Source organism: Erpetoichthys calabaricus, chromosome 3, assembly GCF_900747795.2.
Source record: "Erpetoichthys calabaricus chromosome 3, fErpCal1.3, whole genome shotgun sequence".
NCBI lineage: Eukaryota > Metazoa > Chordata > Cladistia > Polypteriformes > Polypteridae > Erpetoichthys > Erpetoichthys calabaricus.
Window position 1 is genome coordinate 170452942 of NC_041396.2, and position 21624 is coordinate 170474565.

The following is a 21624-nucleotide window of genomic DNA, read 5'->3' on the forward strand; positions in this document are numbered from 1 at the left end:
ATTGCTTTTAATTTTATATATTGGAGATAATTTATTTTTATTTCATTTCTAATATGAAGAATATATTTTCGTACTGTAAATTAATCCGAGAATAATGGGATAGTAGGTGTCCTGCTTTATTAGAACTTATAATTTGTTTTAACTTATTTTCATTTATGTTTTTTCTTTCTAATTTCTAAATATAATTTTACAAATGTATGCAGCTCTAGCAGCAAGGTAAGGAGAAAACTGACAAAAACATTGCTTCTACTATCATTATAAAGTGTTCCAGGACAGTGTAAAATTATAGAGTAAACAGAAAATACAAGTCTGTTGCCTCTCAAAGCCTTTTTTATATATTCTGATTCCTGTGTACCAGTTGGGAAGCTCTCCCAATTGTCTCACCTCCTATTTCTCTGACACCTTCACTCTCACAAGCCTGGCAACTACTCCTCCAACCAATGATACCTTACCCAAAGTCATCTGCTGACAGTAGTTTGAAAAGGCCATTGGCTAGAGCAGGGGTGTCGAACTCCAGTCCTGGAGGGCCGCAGTGGCTGCAGGTTTTCATTCTAACCATCTTCTTAATTAGTGACCAATTTTTGCTGCTAATTACTTCTTTTAATTAACTTGACTCAGGCCCTTTAGTTGTTTCTTTTTCCTTAATTAGAAGCCAAACAATAATGAGACACAAAACAAGCCGCCACATGACTAGCTAACCATATAATCTGAAAAAAAAGCAAGGTGAAGATCTCAGTAAGGCTGATCTCTCAACTCCCCAAAACACTGACAATGTTCTTATAAAAACCAGAAAATCAACAGTTTTGGAAAAGTTGCAGAATGAGAGCAGCAACAAGCCGTGGAATTAAATAACAGGTTTAATTAACAGCAAACATCGGCTTCTCATTAAGAAACTGGTTGGAGTTTGAAGCCCCAGTTTAAGCTGGTCGGTCACCTGTTGGCTCATTTCACATCTCATTTGTGTTTGGCTGTCAGTTAATGAGGAAACGAATCAATTCAGAGGACTTGAATCCTTCTAACATGGCTGTTAAATAAAGGGGGAAAAGTGAATTAGCAGTGAAAACTGGTCACTGATTAGGAAAAGGGTTAGAATGAAAACCTGCAGCCACTGCGGCCCTCCAGGCCTGGAGTTTGACACCCATGGGCTAGAGACTGTCGTAAATCCCCTTTTGGAGTCTCTTCTAGCTAAGCAATGAATGACTTCCAGCATCGATTTTGGGTCTTCAATGTCTTCAGGTTGACAAAACCATATTGTCCTCTGAGAGCAACTAAGAACTCTGTAGGCAGTGAGCTTTTCACAGTCCTTACATGGCCAGGTGTCTTCACCAGATTATGCACTGCCTCACTTAAAAAGTCAACATGGTTCTATTCCTTCTGCTACTGGTTTATGTTCTGCCTCTTAATCAGCTAAGGTGAAATGAGTAGCCTTCTGCAGTTGTACCCAGTTTTTGAAAGCTTAACATAAGTTCACCTATCTTACTTGTAAACTTCTACTAAATGTTAATAGACTCGTCCATTTTTTTAAATATTTTTACAATGAGGGACAGACCTCCCTGAAAACTGCAAGATAACCTGCACCTTGGTGCCCTGGCAGAACAAAGAACACTTTCTCCCAGGTCTAAAATCTCTTCCTTTCTAATATTCTAGCTGATATTAGTTATATTTTGCAGTGGACACGTGCTTAAAACAGATTATTTTATCTTGCAGCTTTGGCTAGTTATGCATCAACATAGGGGACATAATTGCAAAACACTTAATAATTGAGAAAAAAATAGTACTTATTTTGACTTTAAATGTTGGTTAAATCTTTTGAAAAAAATAAAAACAACCATCTAGGCACAGGAAGGTAGCACATCATAAAAGCAAGTATTTCTGGTACTGTACTATGAATAAGATAATGCAAAATGTTCTGGTCTGTTGCCAAGGTCTTGGTTCCTCAACTATGTCCTATTGGCTTGGTCCAGAGAAAGGATCCAAAGGTTGAATGCCTTGGTGAATTCCAACAAGATGTTCAGATGTTAAACCATTGTGTCACACATAGATATATTAGCAAAGCATGTTGGGTTCTGTTTTTATTATCTTTATCAAATATTCTTTACAGAGACTAATTCAAAAACCATTATATGTGCCCTAAACTCCCCATGCTGCCCCTGCCTTTCTATGTAACTTGAACCTACTAATATGTTTTTGGTTATATAAAGCATCTTGTGCCTAACATTCAGCAATGTCTTGTTTTGTAATGTCTCTGGATACTAATATGTTTAAAAGGCCTTCTCTTAAAGTATTCAGTTTCAACAGTATATATTCCTGGTATAAGCTGAAATTTGTGTAAGTATTGCAAAAATAGAACATATACGATATAAATAAAACATATATAAAATGTAAAGTATAAATCACCATAGAATCCCTAGCCCTAACATATACATGCCAGTGTCCCTTCTCCCACACTATGCCATGCTGCTATTAGTGCATCTCACTCACACTCTCTCTCTCTCTCTCTGGGTTTATCCTGTCCCTGTACCATACCCTGCCACCCTTTCCTTCTTTGTTGTTTCCTAGGCAAAACATCACAAAGATCAATAAGCTTTTCCCTATAAAGAGATTTTTTTGGAGATATTTTTTATAAATAGGAGAGGATGAAAACAACACTCAGTGCCAATATGAACAATGCTGCACATCCTCTCAGTGACACAGTAGAATTGCATACTTTCAGCAAGCAAATTATTCAGCAGAAGTGTGTCATGAAACACCTTTAAATATGCTCTTATAATGCTTCACTGTCTTTTTTTAGCCAAATCAAAAGTTTTCTTCATTTTTGTAATTCATGTGTGTGTTTGAGGGGGATTGTTGTTGTGTTTGTTTGTTATAGTATTTCTTGAACTTCTGTAAAAAGCTAAATTTGCTATCTGGGACACGTAAAATACTATTGTTCTAAGTAATAATTATCTTGGCAAGTAGCAAAATATGTAGATTTCTTTTTGTGCAGTGCATAATTAAAGAGTCCTACTTGAGCTGACTCTGCATGACTAAAAAGGGTTAATCAGGAAAATCCAGAAACTGAATATGTTGACTTAAAGGTATTGCAGGTTTTGTTAATTCATATTCCCAGTATAAAGAAATGTTTTTTGTTTTTTTTTGGCAATATGTCACATTTAAGATATGTCTTTAGGAGTAAAAATAAAATAGGCAAAATTGGTCAGGGACGGAACATTTTTAAAAAGGTATAGTTTGCATGTCCACAGTGTACTGTGAGAGCTTTAAGGTTTTTGGGGAATGTATGCACCATTCTTTTTCACTACTTTAGGAGTGAGTTTAGCCATTTATTATTTGCAGGTTTGCTCTAGCACATTCGTGTTTCTAGGACTACAACTTTTAAGTCAGTCCATGGATCCTTGATGGGGGTAGAGGTCAGGATTTTAACTGGATGTCTCGAGGCATCAACCTGTCACTTACATACTTCACTGTAGCATGGGTGTTCATTGGGCACCTCCATCAGTATTTTATATGCGTTTTAATTATAGGCAACTATTTTAATCTTGACTGTGAAACCTTTTCATAAAACCTGGTGGTTTACTCACATTATGTCTGTCAATTGTTAGACAGGCCTAAAAACTGTGTTAATTTTTTGAATACCCTTCCCATAAAGGCCAGTGTTATGTCAGGCAATAGTACTGATTAATGTCTTTAATTGACTTTCAGCTGCTTAACTTGTTAAGTTTTATAAGGCAATTGCTGGCCTTTACAGAGGCTTCACTGAATTGCATCTTTCTCTTTGGGATAATGAATTTTGATATGATTCTTTTAGAGTTTCTATCTTGTCATTGTTTTACTCAGACCAGTGTTATGAAGTGATCTTTATTTACTTGACTGGTGCAAGTTTACTCCACTCCGCTCTCTGCATTTGATTGTTAGTCTCTTAGTGGCTTCCCTCATAAGCAATCTCCTAGTCTGATTGCTGAAGTTAAATAGACATACTTTCTTGGAAGTGTCGATGGTAATGTTGCTTATATTTTTGTATTATTGAGCTAACAGTTCTTGTTGGGAGATCCAAACACTGACATAGTTTGTATTTTAGTGTTTCTAATCTGTGCAATTTTACATTCCCTTTCAGTGTGTGATAATTTGTTGAGTAGCTTGCATAAAACAATGGACAATAATAATAATACAAGGATCATGTTTTTCTGTGAAGCTGTTGGTCTAAAGCACTTACTTGTTTTGCATCTGTCATACAGAATGTTTATCATGAGCTAAAGAAATCCATATTCATAAACAATCAAAAGATCCAGACTGTAGGCCCTATGACGGCCATTGATGCTTTCCAGTTAACAGTGATGTAGTAACAGTAACATTCAGTGATGTCCAAGGGGCACCACAATGTAGCAAACATATGTTTTTTCAATTAATAACTCTTCCCTAGTAGAAATATAAAATAACAATAGATACATTAAATAACAGTAGATGTTCTGCTAGCCCTTTGTGAGTACTGAGTAGCAGATGTGTTTGGTCAAGTTCATTAAAGATTAGATGATGAAAGATTTTACATTTGTTACAAAACTGTAAGGATTAAACCTCCTTAGAGCAGGGGTTCCTAAGTTCAGTCCTGGTGTACCAGTGTGGCTTAAACATTTTCATTACTACCAGTTTTACAAATCAGTTGATCACTCTTATGTCTCATCAATCTAATTGTTAGGCTAACCTTTCTTGTTTTCTTATTTGCCTTTCAAAAAAAGTGCACCAATATAATATGTGCATTTAGAGTAAATTCTGAAATGTGTTGTCTTTGTCATAGTTTTAAACACTTCAAATCATTTCTGTGGAGTTTGCTACTTGAATTGTATTCAAATGCTGATAATTAGTGATGTGCAGTGCATGCACAGGTGCAAATGACACTGAATGCTAAAGCAGGGCTGCAACTTCAATGTTACATACATTTGTGTGCTAATAAGTTATAAAAAGCTTAACTAAGTGGTCCTCAAGTTAAGTCCTGCAAACCACCTTAACTGCGGGTGTTCATCACAATCCCTTTTAACGAGACTCCAGCCTTTTATTAAATTCTCACTTCATGCCTTTTTTGTGTCAGTCGAGAAATTACAAAATGAGTTTGATCAATATTAGGTGAAAGTAGCAAGCGTATGTATGTGTGTGTGTTTTTTTTTTCTTGCTTTTTAACATTTTGCTCTTTTTTATGTTCTGCTTCCCTTTAACATTCAGTATCATTTGCACCTGTGTCTGTAACTGCTCATCACTTATCATCAATATGTGGATACAGGAACAGGTGAATTAAAAAGAAAGTTAACATTTAAAGATATGGAAAAAAATTCAAATTTCTGAATTTTGTTTACATATACTAAATATATTAGCACATATTTCTGAACACAGAATGAGAGGAAAAGACTAATTAAACAGATCATTTAGAACTAAGACTGAACCATTTATTCATTAAACTGGCTGGAATGAAAACCTGCAGCCACAGTGATAACCCAGGAATGAATTAGGAAACCCGTGGCTTGGAGTAATAACCAGTAGCTGGGAATTCTTACAATACTCTTTACATTTGACAATGCATCTGATGATGCTCTGTGCAATATGTACTAAACATTATTTCTTTATTTTTGCACCAGTAATAATTGGTATAAAATATTGCTTAATTAAAAGCATCATCTGCAGAATATGTCTCAGAGCAGTAAATGGCATATTATGGTATGGTATGATCTCAATTATAAAAATACAAAGATGGTACAAAATGCAGATTACATTTATATAAATGCCCTTTCTATTTAAGAAGCTGTTGGGTTGCCCACTTGTTTGCCTAAAAGTAGCACGTATGTAAAGTAGATCTTATTTTAGCTGTCACTTTTTTGGTTATGTAATTTTTAGTGAAAGGAAACTTGCTTTTCTGATTCATAGTAGCAAATGGGAGACCTTTTGAAGTGCTGCTTAAAATGTGTACAGTACATGCAAATTAAACTACTTAGTAGTGATGATTATATTACTGGAAAAAACACAATTTTGTAGTTGGTAACCGCAAAGTTTTGTTTTTGTGAAACACATAAATGAAAACATTTTACTAAAAACATGTTTTAATTGAGAACAAATTAGACATTTCACAGTTACTACAAAACTGTAATCTTTTGATTTTCATATTTCTTGTATGTGCTATTAGTGTTTTGTAAAGTTTGTATTTCCATTTAACCTGAGAACTTATCGCAGTGATCTGCGCCTGCAGTTAATATGGATCAATATGGTGGCTCTGAGGCTAGGGATCTGCATTGGCAATCAGAAGGTTGCCAGTTCGAATCCCGTAAATGCCAAAAAGGGACTCTGCTCTGTTGGGCCCTTGAGCAAGGCCCTTGACCTGCAATTGCTGAGCGCTTTGAGTAGTGAGAAAAGCGCTATATAAATGCAAAGAATTATTATTATTATTAAAGAATTATTAATATTTGTACCTATATTAAGGCAGCACAGCTTATCAGTTCAACAGATGGCAAGAGTCAAACAAGGATGGACATTCTCGGTCTGGGACAATTTACAGGCCGTATTTAGTCACATTAATTGAAAATGTGAATGTTTTTGCTCAAAATTATTAGTTTTAATAAAATGTTTTCTGTATTCGGGTAACAAGCTATTTTAGTTCATCCCTATTTTAATATGACTTGCCAATTGATACTGTTTTTCCATTCTTTTCATTATGTCTTGAATGCAGTTTTCCAGGTCACAAAGGCTTGTCCGGGTACAAAGTATAAAGCCACGCTAGACAGATCATCATTTCATGCATGGGCCTATAGACACGGCAGATTATGAATACAATGACACATTTACTTGAATAGTTTAAATTGGCTAGATGGACTGGCAATATGTCCATGGACTGTGAGAGAAAATCGACATCACTGTGGGGAGTACATTTAGAATCTACTCAGAAGGCATCCCGTCCTAGAAATGAACCTATGCTCAGATATAGCAATAATACTCACTCTTGTCACCACGTGACCCTGCTGGCTTGTACCTTATTTTTTCTGTTTGCTTTTTTCACTATTTATCAAATGTACTGCTTTAGTTAATATTATTATATCCTACGATTATAGCATAATTGTTTTGGACAATTAAACATTAACTGTTAAAATATAACAGTGTTATCTTGCTTGCTTGTCCTATTAAAATAATTCTTGACCATTTTTTGAGAACAAAATAATTTCTAGCTTTTAAATAAACTCTTCTAAAGAGAATTCTTGACATTGAGTACCTGTGCCAAAACATTTTTATTGTATTGAGAAAAGCTCAGATATGAAAATTAGTAAACAGATTAGTCATTCAATAATTAAAATTTCCATTGGATCTCCATTTTTACACTTTGCACAGCATGAATTAGGGTGTGTACTTGACATGGTAGATAATGAAATACATTAAGTTTGCATGACAGTCTGTTCACAGCTATGGAAATTTTTAGACAAGGCAATTTTAAATAGAATGAATGAGAAATTAGTGCAAGTGATGCAAAATGGCTGTTTTAATGACATTCTTAATGTGTCGTTTCAAAGACAGACAAATCAAGTCATACCTTGTTCCTATTCAGAGATGCATGTTCCGTGAAAAAAGGTTCTTTTATTTCATAGCCTTGGTTCATTACCTAACCCTTCCACAGAACATACACACCTCAAATAGGCAACCAAAGGAGAAACACGTGAAAATTAGACAAGAACAGCATGTCATTTAATGCTGGTTTAATTTTTTCAAACAAAATGCTGTTAAAGCACAGGTAGACAACATATTGATATAATCAGAGGAAGTGTCTTTGATAAAACTGGGAAAACAAGATCATGACTTCTCGTCTCTTTTCGTGTTCTTATCTCTTCAGCTTTATCCAGTTGATTTGGTCTGGAGAAGAGACCAAAGGCTTAATTCTTTGGTGAAATGCAATAAGGAAACACTTGGTTGTTAAATCATTACGATAGACAGATAGCAAGTATCAGAATGTGTTATTTGCTGCTTTAATTGTCTTGTTCATATATGTTTCACAAAACTAGTTCAATTAATTATCTAGTTGCCATAAATGCCCCTTTTTGTGTCTGCTTCTGTATGGTATGTGGTGGTAGTGATTTCATTCTTGTATGAAATATCTTGATCTTTAATTTATGTCTCATTTTGTAGCTTTTAGAAGTGTTTTCAAGACAGAAAATTAAAAGAAGAATCGTACAGAGGTATATAAAAAGCCTGAGTTATATTAAAATTTACATTGCAGTTCTTTTTCTGACAATGTGAGAAGGGCAAAAATCTTGTGCAAAAAAAAAAAGACTTCAAAGAGCAAAAGGGAATTAAAACAAAAAAAAAGATGAATTATATTAATATTACATGCCAACATTTCAAAGAGATTCAATTTATAAGTGTTTTCTAATGTCAGAAAATAATAATGTAAATAAATAACAGATTCAAAGTTGATGTAATATATCATTCAGTAGGAAGATTAAAGTAAGAATGTGTAATTGGAAATTAGACTTAAATATTTAAAAGACATTTGAATGTTTAATCCAGAAATAGTTAAGTCAGAAATAGCCTAACTAGCTACCACACTACACATTTTCATCCCTTGATACTACCCTACTTCTAAACTTTGTCTTGCAAGTCTTGTCAAAAGAAAAAGATTCTGAAAGAACTAAAATCAGGCTTTTTATAAAAAGAAGAGGTGCATTAAATATATGCATTAGGTATTTTAAAGATGGTACTCATGAGATTTGACAATTTCTTTCATGATCTAAAAATGCAGTTGATAAATGTTTTTGAGTCTGTTTTAGACTGGGTGGTATTAGTTAACTGGAAAGTTATTAATGTTCCCCTACTTTTAAAAGGGAATAAAATGTATCCTTGTTATAAATTTGAAAGCTTTATCTCTGTTCTGGGTAAGATAATGGCAACTAATTAAATTAAACAGTATTCTAAAAGATGGCAAACAGGGTTTGAGGAGGAGGAGACACACTTATTTATACATTTATACTTACTAAGTCACCTTGCATTGTGGCATTTTTAATTTTATATAACTTAATCTTTACACAGTAGTTCCCTAAGCAGTCTGATATTGTGTGTCTCTCAATGTCATTTTAATCCAATTTTAAAAGGAATACCACCTTACCCTTGTCACACTCTTTTCCAGAATTGACATGGTCAGGTAGAAAGCGGGGTTTTTTTCTAGACAGCAGGATGTTCTGCTTAAAAATGTGTTTTCACAATATTTTTTTATTTTGTAGTAGGAGCTACCTTGTCACATGATTATATAACCTGATAATTTGTAGCAAAGATTGTATTGTTGTTGAATGGTTCTGAATCAGAAACTTGCATTTACATAGGACACACTTGAGGGATTATATCTCTCGGCTGGCTTGGGAATGCTTGGGAATTCACCAGGAAGAGGTGAAACCTGTGGCTGGGGACAGATGAGTCTGAGCTGACCTTCTTGGCCTACTGCAAAAACGAGCTGAAAAAATTGAGAAGAGACTCTAACGTGAACCATATTATGCCTGATCAATTCCAAGGGTTCAAAGGCTCACTGTTATCTTAGAGTTGAGAAAGTTCAGTGCTTGTTATAAGTGGTATATATGGACTTTAAATAGTGGGGACCATTATTAGCAGGGATGTCTTAATGTGTTTTAGCAGTATGAACCCTGATTTTGATTAAGCATACAGTTACTGTTAACTTTTTATCTCTATTTGCATTAGACTTAAAACATTTACTGTGAATTTGAATAAATTAAGCTTTAATCTTTGGAAAAGTAATGGTTTTAATGGCTGAGCCACTTGGGCGCACGCATGAGAAACTCTACACATGGGGTTCCTTCACCCCAGCTTGAACTGAATTGTTAGGTATACATGTCTATAGTGAGAGTATGGCAATTCACAAAGAGTTTTCTTAAATATGAATGTGGTTCACTTGTTGCCAGTGAAATAATAAAGAGCCCAGGAATCGTTAGGCATACTAGGATGTGATTTGGTAAACTGTTTATACTTCACAGACACACTTTTTTCACTGTGCTCAAAACACAGCTCTCAATCAGAGGATCTGTTCCATGTCTTTCTAAATTAAATGCAATGGCTTTATTCGTCTGCTTTACATTAAGAGGCAAAAGACTGCAAAAGGTTTAAAAAAAAAAATACAAACCTGAAAACTATAATACATGCACATATTTGTATTGTATGTGACTGTTCAGCATATGTAACTTTCCTCAGTATTCGGTATAAAGGCAAGGTGCATATCTAAATAATTTTAAGCAGTACTTTACCATTTGTCAGACTGTCTCCTTTTTCAAGGTACACTTTTAAGTAAACATTACCCATGTTGGACGCAGAATTTAACATTGGTTATTGTTTATGTGTTTCTACAGGGCTGTTTGCAATATTAAGTGGTTCATACAATATTTGGATGAATGAATATCCATTTAATAGTATTTGGCTGCTTATCAGCTTCTTTTTATGTTAATCTTATCTGTTATCTTAAAGTTTTGACAATATGCCTGGCCTGTATAATATCTTACTGTGACCGTAACTGCCAAGTCAGAAGTTTTCTTTGTTTTTCATTTTTATTTTCTTTTAAGTCATTCTGCTGTGTGTTCAGACCATAGGGATGTGTTTGTGTGTGCATGTGTGTGGGTGTGTATGCTTTTCTTTATTTCTTGCACTACTGCAAAAAGACCAATGCGGTCTTTCCCCTGGGGTCAAATAGCCCAACTTTAGAATAACCCAACTTTAAAATAGTCAAACTTTTTATATATTGTCTCTCTGTCTGAAGTTGATTTTTACAATGCAAATATTTATGTCCATGAATGCACTGTTGTGTTTGGATTTATTTGACTATTGATTTGCTTTAATGAACAGAATAGCTTCATTTTTGTTGTTTCAAGTATGCCTCTGTACAGGGAGTTGCCTTTGAATTTAAAGTCTGTCTCACAAAAAAATAACACCTGACAGTTATTCTTGTCCATATTAGTAGTAAAGTTGTTTTTTTCAAGTGATTACAACTCATCAAAGGAGCTGTGGGACTTTGCACATTGAACTGTCACTTCAACTACAAAACCTAATTTAATTATTTTGCTTCAACAAATAGTTACAATCTTATAGAGTGGCCTGCTAAAAAAACTTGAAATGTATTTTAAATTACATGTTTTATTTGCATAGAAAATGACCACTTCCATTCATGTAACAGAATGAACATGCACAGGAATGCTAAAGACTGCATACACTCTCCGTCAGTTTTCAAAAAAAAAATTGGAACGAAGGGTAATGTTAATAGATACAGGAATAAACAGCATTTTTGTGTATGAACGCCTCAGCAGTCATAAGTATTATTTATAATCCATGTTAAACTGAATAGCATTTTAAAGTAATTTCCTGTACATTACATGCAACCCCCTATGTACAAAAGAAAAAAAGTTTCATAAAAACAGTCTACTAAGGGTGCATAGCTTCTCTGAAATAAATTTAAAATAAAAGCCATTATCAACATGCATTATTTTTTCATATTTTTTAGGCTGAATGTACAGTATCGGATTACTTATGGTTCTCTTTTCACTTTGGCCTGAAAAATTCAGCTTCTTCAGCTTTACCCTTGGGTCCTCTTAAGCTCTTTTAGTTTCTCACTGAATTTTGATTTCTTTACAATTATGCTTTTGTTAGCCAAGCAACCTGGTGAAACCAAAAAAATTGGCCAACCCCCATTTGGTTGACCCTCCATTTTCAAGCTATTTACCAGGATTTTCTTGTAAAAGACAGCTGCCATTGAGACAAAAAAGAAACTGTAGTATAAAGAAATGAATAATGCTGTGACTCGATGCTTTGAAGTACTGGATCATAAAGAGGGACAAATATTTAAATCTCATCATATTTTAGGATGCATGTGCAACAAAGCACACATTTTTACTTTCTTTAATACATATTATACATATATTTATATATGTAATATTTTTTGTTTTTGTCTGTGAATTATGAACACATTTATACATAACACTTTTGTTTTTGTAGTCTCCCTAAGTAGTTTATTCAATAGTATCACATGCTAGAGTGAGAACAGAACATCGATATAAGATCACTGGAAAGTTTTGTGATGGGTTCAAAGAGCCCTGTGATGAGGTAAATAGAAGAAGTGGCATTTAAAAGTAGAACAGACTGTTGCATATGCATCAAGGCACATCAAAGACTGCTCGGGGTCACACATTTACATAGCGATATCACTGATTCTATGGGAACCCAGCAACCCTGTTCTTAGAACACTTGTGAATAATGAGAGCCTTGTGGAAGTCCTTTAGTACCATTAGAACAGAAGTCAATGAAGTTTCTTGGTTTTATGTTTGCACATAAAGGGATTTACATGTAAATCTGTTTTTCTGACAATTATTCTGGAACCACAACTCGGCACTTTCGGCCTTTTTGAAGCAAGAAATCACTTATATATTAATGGGAGTAATACTAAGCATATTAATGTGTTTGCTTAAAAATCATTTTGAATCATTTACTTGATTTTACTTTTGCTTTAGGAATAAACCCGTAAAACAAGTGCCTACTCTAAAATCAAAAGGTGAGTTCCCGGCCACACAGTATGCATGAATTTATTCATAAGCCTGCATATACTGTAACAGCTGGCTGCCATTTCAAAGACATGCATGCATTTATTCTTGTAACATGTAGAGGAAAAAAAGATATTTGAATTAACTAAGCCCTGTTTAAATATTTTGTATCATATTTTTTGCAGATTATTAAAGAATTTTTTTTAAATGGAAAGTCTTTGCAAAACCTGAATAAAATTTGTCTATCTATCATATCTATACAATGTTCAGAATTTCATAAATGTTTTCTAAATTTGTGGTCCTTCCTGGTGTTTTTGTACAGTGTCAAATATTACTTTTAAATGCAATATATGTATTTCTAGGAACTATAATATGATTTTTTTAAATGTAATGTTCCATTTTTTCTGCAGCCTTCTGGGGTGAATCAGACGACAGCAGCTCTGATATTGAAGCCGCTTTACGCCCTCAAACTCTAAGCACATATAATGATGACTTTGATGATTTTTATGATTAGGAGAGTAGTGAGGTTGGAAAAAAATATGTTGAAATTGTTAACCTAGCTAACATTTTAACTTATTGTGAAAGGATGGAAAAATATTGTGTTGAATCTAGTTATTCTTTCAGAATTATGCTTTAAATAATAGACCTTTCTTTAAAATCCTAAGTAGAGCTCATTTAATTATGTTTTTCATTTTCCATGTGTTAAATTGTTGTTGTATGTACTGTATTAGTAATAAACTTTAATTTACTGGAAAATGTGACTTGCTTATTTCACATTGGCTCAATCAATGTCTAAATTATTTTCCATGTAATTAATAAATATTTTATTTTTCTTGTCACTGGTTTTACTATAAAGCATTTGCCAGGTCATATTATTATGATGTAAGAACATTTACAGCTAGTATCATTATATCTATAATTTTCATATAGTAGAAATATGATTGTTTGATCCACTGATCTGTCCCTTTTTAAAAATCTGTCTCTCCATTAGTTGCAATTTTACATACATCTGTAGAAAAATGCTGTGCCAGAATTTGTATATACTGTAAATCCAATTAGCTTACGCTTCCATTGGCCAGTTTCTACAGATGGCAGCCCTTTTTTGTTTTGCAAATGTTGTCATTTGGTGCAGTTGTTTGTGCTCTTATTGGCACTTCACCTGCTTCTGTTCTCACAACCCAGTCTTAAAAAAGGGGGTTTTGAAAATGGGTGACTTTTTGGAGGTTTCTCAACTCATTGCTATCTTGATGTTTTGATGTTGTATCCAAAGGAGAAGAAATTCTACCTTAAGGAAAGAACATATGGACTCCAAAGGGAAGACAATTTGCTCACATTGAGGTCCAAGATCTGTAAATGATATTCACCGAGATACTTTACTGAAGATGAATACAAAAATTGTAAAAGATTAATGGAGAGTTATGTTCCTCCTGATCCTGCTCGTTCTGTACGGTTTGATTTTCACACTATATTATATGTTCTCCTACTCCATTTTCATACATTCCAGAAGTTAATTGTGTGCAAACTGTGTCTTTCCTTCCTAAAATGTACACTAGACATTGCAACAAATTTAATTTAGTTTTACAAAACTAAAAATGGTGTACCTGAAACCATCTTTTATTGTCCCTTTAATAGCGGCAGGCAGAAAAGTGCAATCTGAACCTTGAGTGCACTAAAGAAAGATGTGTAAATGAAAATTCCAGCAAAGCTAAAGCAAGTAGCTGAATATATTGTACTGTTATCCATCTGCTGCAAGATAACTCTAATAACACTCCAGTTAAGGTTTGGTTTATCTCTTCTTATGTACAGGTAATGTTTATACAATATCACTGCCTATATTGTTAATGTGTTTGGTCATTTAGTGTTGATGCTTTTCTTGCCATTAAATGCTTTTACTGGTACAATATTAACAAAATTTTCTTATGTATTTTACTTATGCATTTTGTACTTGCCTTTAGAGTGTGTGAAAACATTAATATTTTGAATTGCCTTTGTATGAGTGCAAAGTTCCTAGAAAGTTCCCAGAATAAATAAAAACAATCTTCTATTTAGAGTTTGTAGCATTAAATCAAATTATAGCTGCAGGATAGATAAGGCCCATCAGCACCTTACTATTCAAATGAATATCAATTTTCAAATGTTTTAAGTACCTCTTGTAATATCTACGTTGGTAATGTATATTTTTTTTATAAGAAAAATAAATCTTTGTAATTTATGTCTTAGAGATTCTGTGCAAAGTGTCAGAAAAGGCGGAGTGGTGGCTCTGAGGCTAAGGAGCTGCGCTGGTATCCCGAAGGTTGCCGGTTCGAATCCCCGTCACTGCCAAAAAGGCCACTGCTCTGCTGGGCCCTTGAGCAAGGCCCTTAACCTGTAATTGCTCCAGGGGCGCTGTGCAATGGCTGACCCTGCGCTCTGACCCCAAGGGGTATGCGAAAACTACCAAATTCCTAATACAAGAAATTGTATAAGGCGAAATAAAGAACGAAAACAAAAAAAAAAAAACAAAACAAAAAAAAATGCAAATGAAACTAGAATAGCATGTCATATTGTTATTGTTAATATGCCATTTTATTTCCTACATAAAGTACAATTTTCACTTATTTTGAAGCTTTTCTTTTTTAAACTGTGGATAAGAAGCTTAAACAAAATGGATATAATCAGTAAAATATACTGTATAAAAATATATCTGTAAAATCCATTCTATACAAATATAATGTATACGTATATCTATATGGAAGAGAAGGTCTGTGATACGGTTTGCATATTTGCAGCTGGAGATCCACGAAGGGAGAAAAAAGAATCACGTATCATAAAATAGGTTTTTTTTTTTTTTTTTTATTCCTGAGCTTTCAACCCCTATCAGGGGTCTTCATCAGAGGATAATGCTTAGACTAAGTCTTTCTTCTGACGGCGTTGCGATGTTCCTGTACACGTGTTGAGATTTATATATAATCAGAGGTTTAGCAAATGTCAAAACAAACTGGTTAATTCTGTGCCATTTCATAGGCTAATTCTTGTCAAGTTTTGGTATGGTGGTAATTTTTAGAAATCCTATTTCCTGTAAGTATTTTTCAAGATGAACTTACTTCTTATATACAGTGTAATATACTATATTAGTTTGCCACATGAAATTGCATTCTAAAATAAAGTATACTGTATGTTATAGATTTTAAAAAAGACACTGCACACTTGGCCTTTTATAATGGAGCTTGTGGATGCTAGAGTCCCATTATAAAGAAAATATCTATTTTCTATGAAGCCTTGGTTTTGTAATTCGTGCAGAATTAGGCCTGGCATTGTCCTGCTGAAATATACATGGAGTTCCTGGGAAAAGACGTCATCTTGACGGGAGCATATGTCTCCCTAAAATTTCAATGTAAGCCTCTGCATCAGTGGTGCCTTCACATACTGTATATACAGATCCTCCATGCCATCACAGATGCTGGTTTTTGCACCTTTTGATGATAGCAGTCTGGATGTTCTTTTTCATCTTTGGCACATAGAATCCAATGTCCATTTTTCCTAAAAACAAGCTGAAACATGGACTTATATGACCACAGAACATGTTTCCATTGTCTTTTGGTTCATCTCAGATGAGTTTGGGCCCATAGAACTTGCCGACGTTTATGCACAAAATTGATGTATGGCTTCCTCTTTGCATAATATAGTTTCAGAGAGCATTTCTTGATGCAGTGGCAGAATGTGTTAAGCGACAATGATTTCCCAAAGTACCCCCAAGCTCATGTGTCTGTGTCCGTAACGGTAGCATGATGGTTTCTAATGTGATACTGCCTAAGGGCTCAAAGGTCACACACAGTCAGCAGTGGTTTGGCCTTTACACACAGAGATTTCTCCTAACTCCCTAACTCTTTTCACAGTGTCAATAACTAGATGATGACCGCACTGAGAAAAATTTTTAAATTGACAGATAATTCTCTCATGAAGTTCAGCACAAAGTAGTGATCCCCAATCCATCTTTGCTTGCAAAGACTTAGCCTTTGATTGATGCTCCTTTTATACCAATCTTGATACCCACTCCTGTTACCAGTTAACCTGCTAATTGAGAAACCGTACAGAAAGTCACTTGTGTAACCTTTGCAGTCTTACATTGCCTCTATCACAAGTGTGTTGCAAGCAACAATTTCTAAATTTGCTTATGTTTAACAAATAGAATCAAGTCTGTCAGTATGTCCTTTTGCCAGTTAAATAAAGGTTCAAGTGAATTACCAAATTATAGACTTTAGTTTCTATTGTCTTTTTATAAAGTGTCCTACCCTTTTTGGAAATGGGATTTGTATAATGTGTACAGAGCAGACATTGTGGGTGGATTGGGAGTCACTGTTGTATTCAATGTGAAACGGTCACTAGATAGATAGATAGATACTTTATTAATCCCAAGGGGAAATTCATAATGGAATTCACTATGGGTTAATTAAGCAATTGACGCTGATTTGACGATCGGAGGCAGTTCTCTAAGGGGGACTGACCCACCCCCCCGCTATGAAGTTCTGCAAGGAATGAGTCTTGAAGGCATTACTGAGGGGTGACAAAATAAAGTGCAAGAAACCCTGGTGTACAGTATATAGAGTATGTACATGTGTGTATGTACAGTATATATGCATATTATATTTATATGTGTGTGTGTGTATATATATATATATATATATAAAGTACCATGCACACAACCCAGTGCCCCTGCACCAAGCACCCTCACTCCAGGCCTCTCGCAATGCCTTCCTTCATCGCCTCCACTCCTCTCCTCTGAGCTCTGTCCTCTTCCACCCGACTCCAGCTGACGAATGGAGGGAGGTGGCCCCTTTTATGACCACCCGGACGTGCTCCAGGTGCCTCCCAATGAGCTTCCTGGTGTGGCGGAAGTGCCGCACAAGCACCCAGAAGCACTCTGGGTGTCCCTGGGTTTACGTCCAGTGCTGACGTCCAGGGCTTTTCAGGCGTCGGGGCGCTCCCTGCCGGTTACCACGGGCCCCTATAGGGTTGAGCTTCCATGCTCTGTTCCCGTGGTCCCCAACCCCCCTCCGGGTACCATCCCCAGCCACTCGCCACATTTTTTATATATATACGTATATTGTGAAAGAATACACAAAGATAAAGGGTTGGGGTTGTTAGCCCCATATACTGTAAATTAAAGGTCAGTTTTGTTATCATCAACTCAAAAAGACAGTCAAAGATAGGGCGGACAGGAAATAACGTGAAGAAATGCTGGGAAGTGTCGAGGTGGATTCTGGGAATCTGACGTCATCACGGGCCATCAGAGGACATAAATGAACCTGGAAGTGTGCGTTTTCTAGAGTTGTCCGGGCGCTCTTTACAGCTCCGCCGCCTCTGCTTTTCTGAGGAAGTAAAGAGACAAGGATTAGTACACTGCCTTAGCTCCCTCGCGGGACATTATATGCAACAAACCGCGTCGATCAGCTGCTCCCCAAGCGCTCGTGCGTGACAATGTATATATATATATATATATATGTATATATATAAATAAATAAATAAAAAGAATCAAGAATACTGTATACATTTAAATCAAATTATCAGTGCAGTATATGGAATCAGATGTTCTGCTGTGGCAACCCCTAATGGGAGCTGCCAAAAGATGAAGATGACAACCGTAAGTAATGCCTAATATTTGCTTACTATGCAAATAAAAGCAAAGTGGGCTGAGAAAGAAATGTCTTTTTTGTTTATACACCTGATTTTTCATTCAGAATATTTAACAAAAATCCCACTTTAACATGAAGTACACTACGAGTCAAAAGTTTTAGAATACATCTATTTTTTCAGTTTTTGTGTGGAAAGTCAAGCAATTTAATCTCTTACATTTTCATAAAATCAAGGCATAGAACAGATAAACAGTGGCAAAGTAAAAAACAAGTCAAGGAATCATTAAGTTTACAAAATTTTATTCAGATTTTTGATTCATCAAAGTTGCCAAACTGTAGTAACCCTTTTGACTCTGAATGCCAGTCACTCTGTGCAAGACAGCAACTCTGCCTCCAGCAAAAGAACCCCAGACCATCACACCTCTCATTCATGTTTGACAGTTTGCGTCACACACTGAGGAACAGTCCTTTCACCAAATTGACAGCGTACAAACACCCTGCATGATGAACTGAAGACTTCAAATTTTGATTCATTGGTCCAGAAGACTTTCTTCCAGTCTGTAGTAGTCCACAGCTGGTTATTTCAAGGCCCTCTCTTGTCCTTTAAGGAATGTCTTTCTTACTGCCACTCGCCGTGTCAAATCAGCAGCACAAAGTGTTATATTTGCAGTATAAACTGAGACTTGCTTTTTTTGACCACTGTTAAACTGTGCTTGAAGCTTTTGTGGTGTGAGGTGCCTATTGCATAAGCTGGTGGCTCTCAGAAACTTGTCTTCTGATCGGGTCTGCCAGATGTCCTCCTATCCAAGGTTCTTCCAGTTGCCTTGGATTGTGTAGGACCCTATACTCACTGACACTTTGATTTTTTTTTTCAATTTCTCTAAATGAAAGGCCTACATTTCAAAGGGTAATAATTTCATTAGTTAATTTCCATTTTCTTGCCATTATCACTGGATTTACAACTTTTTACAGTGCAACATTGTGCAAGTAGTATTTCAGAGGATGTAGTAACACTGTTCCAACTCTGCTTTAAGACAGACAAGAGGTTTTCTAAGTAATCAGCAGAAGTTGGGACATCTGCGCCAATTGTTTGCCTCAATCTGAAAGGCTTAATTTGCTTTAATTGCTGCAGAACATCTGTAGGTTGTAACTTATTAGTAGTTCCCTGAAGAAGGCTCATTTGCAATATTCTGATATTTTTTTCAGTTTTTGCTAACCTAAACTTTAAATTTTAAACTCTGGCAGTTTGCTGCTTACTTTATACTGTTTTAGGTTCTTCATTTCATTCCAACGGATTCAATTTGAAGAAAAACTAGAAAAGCTGAGGTGCTCTAAAACTTTTCATTGGTAGTGTATAATAATTGAAAGGAAAAAGAAATTCATATCGGGCGGCACGGTGGCGCAGTGGGTAGCGCTGCTGCCTCGCAGTTGGGATACATGGGGACCTGGGTTTGCTTCCCGGGTCCTCCCTGCGTGGAGTTTGCATGTTCTCCCCGTGTCTGCGTGGGTTTCCTCCGGGCGCTCCGATTTCCTCCCACAGTCCAAAGACGTGCAAGTTCGGTGGATTGGTGATTCTAAATTGGCCCTCTAGTGTGTGCTTGGTGTGTTTGTGTGTGTCCTGCGGTGGGTTGGCACCCTGCCCGGGATTGGTTCCCTGCCTTGTGCCCTGTGTTGGCTGGGATTGGCTCCAGCAGACCCCCGTGACCCGGTGTTCTGATTCAGCGGGTTGGAAAATGGATGGATGGAAGAAATTCATATCATTAAACAAATAATTTTCTTAAATATAGTTGTGTCATAGTTATCGGCACCCCTAGAATGTCATATGGTTAAAAACTAACTGAAGTACATTTTCATTCTTATTTTACATTTTTAAGGTCATCAAAGTGAGTAGAAACACCTAAGTGGTCAGCAGTGACTTTCTGTTTCACAAGGTATAAATCCCATAGTCATCCTTCATAAAGACTTGAGAACACAGTAATAATATACAACAGAAGGTTGTTGAACTGCACAAACCAGAAAAATACAGTCATGTAAAAAAGTGAGTACACCCCATGAAAAAAAATTTCCTTTTTCAACATATGTGGAATTATCAAAAATTGATCTTCACTTAAGCAAAATTTGTAATTAAAGGTGATATAAACTAACAAATGTTGTGCCACATTTACATTTTGTACTTTTGCATGTGAAAAAAGTAAGTACACCCCTACATTTATCACTTCCAAAAAATACCAAAAATTTGAATTAGATGCAAATTAAAATATTACTGAGAGGATCTTGGAGGCACCTGTCATATTTAAACCTTAGACATTTAGTTTGGTTTGCTCTTTGTTCATGAAGTGTGTGCTATCACCATGCCTTGATTAAAGGAACTCTCTGAGGTCTGCAAAAGAAAGGTTACAGAGGCCTGTGAGTCTCGGAAGGCATTTAAAAAGATCTCCAAATCAACCAGTCCACTGCCTATAAGATCATCAACAAGTGGAAAGATTTCAAACAGCTTTTTTTTTTATTAAATTTATTAAAAGCAAGTAACATTCCCTACAAACAAGTCAATTTTCACAAAACTAAATTCAATTCAATCCCCACCCAAGAGAAAGAGAGGAAGGCCAACAGCCAGAGTAAAACTAAAGGTAATCCTTTTTCCCAATTTAAATGCTTATTCTAAAATGTTATTGATTAGATCCTGCCAGGTTTTAAAAAACTTTTGAACAGATCCTCTAAGTAAGAATTTGGTTTTTTTTTTTCCAATTTCAGATAATATATAACATCAGTTACCCACTGGCTTAAAAGAGGTGGGTTAGGATTCTTCCAGATGAGCAAGATAAGTCTACATGCTAATAGTGAAGTAAAGGCAATTACAGTTTGTTTTTCCTTCTCCACTTTAATCCCATCTGGGAGTACACCAAACACAGCTGTTAGTGGATTAGGAGGGATTGTGACACCAAGGCTGTCTGATAGGCATTTAAAGATTTTTGTCCAGAATGATGTTAATTTGGTACAGGCCCAAAACATGTGGCCTAGTGAAGCTGGAGCTAGATTGCAATGTTCACAGGTTGGATCTTGCCCTGGAAACATTTTGGACAATTTTAAATGAGACAGATTTACTCAATTAAAGATTTTAAGTTGAATAATTGTATGCTTTGTGCATATGGAGCTTGAGTGAATTCTGTGCAAGGCTGCCTTCCACTGCTTTTCTGAAATGTTGAGTGAGAGATCCTTTTTCCACTGTACTCTGGGATATTTGAAAGTGACTTTAAAATGTTATTATATGTTATAGAAATGCTGTCTGAGTCCCCAAGACTGATTAGTACATCTTCTGGAATAGAAATAGGTGGGAGGTGAGGAAAATTGGGCAGGTTTTTTTAGCAAAGTTTCTAATTTGGAAATAGTGGAAAAATTGTGTTAATGGGAAACTAAATTTGGAGTGTAATTGTTCGTAGGATGCAAAGACATTATCTACATACAAATCTCTA

The 21624-nt window shown here is 35.5% G+C and overlaps 1 protein-coding gene across 2 annotated transcripts in view; it reads left to right on the forward strand.

The window, feature by feature from the left end:
* The window catches only part of kiz (kizuna centrosomal protein), a 181974-nt gene extending 168443 nt beyond the window's left edge, over positions 1 to 13531 (forward strand). The window contains exons 12-13 of one of the 2 annotated variants that reach the window (XM_051925558.1): positions 12513 to 12553; positions 12953 to 13531. In XM_051925558.1, coding sequence (XP_051781518.1) covers positions 12513 to 12553; positions 12953 to 13056 — 145 coding nt within the window. In that variant the 3' untranslated portion in view covers positions 13057 to 13531. The remainder of the gene's footprint in view (positions 1 to 12512; positions 12554 to 12952) is intronic. The other variant, XM_028797521.2, reaches the window with a different exon arrangement.
* Positions 13532 to 21624: the final 8093 nt, after the last annotated feature.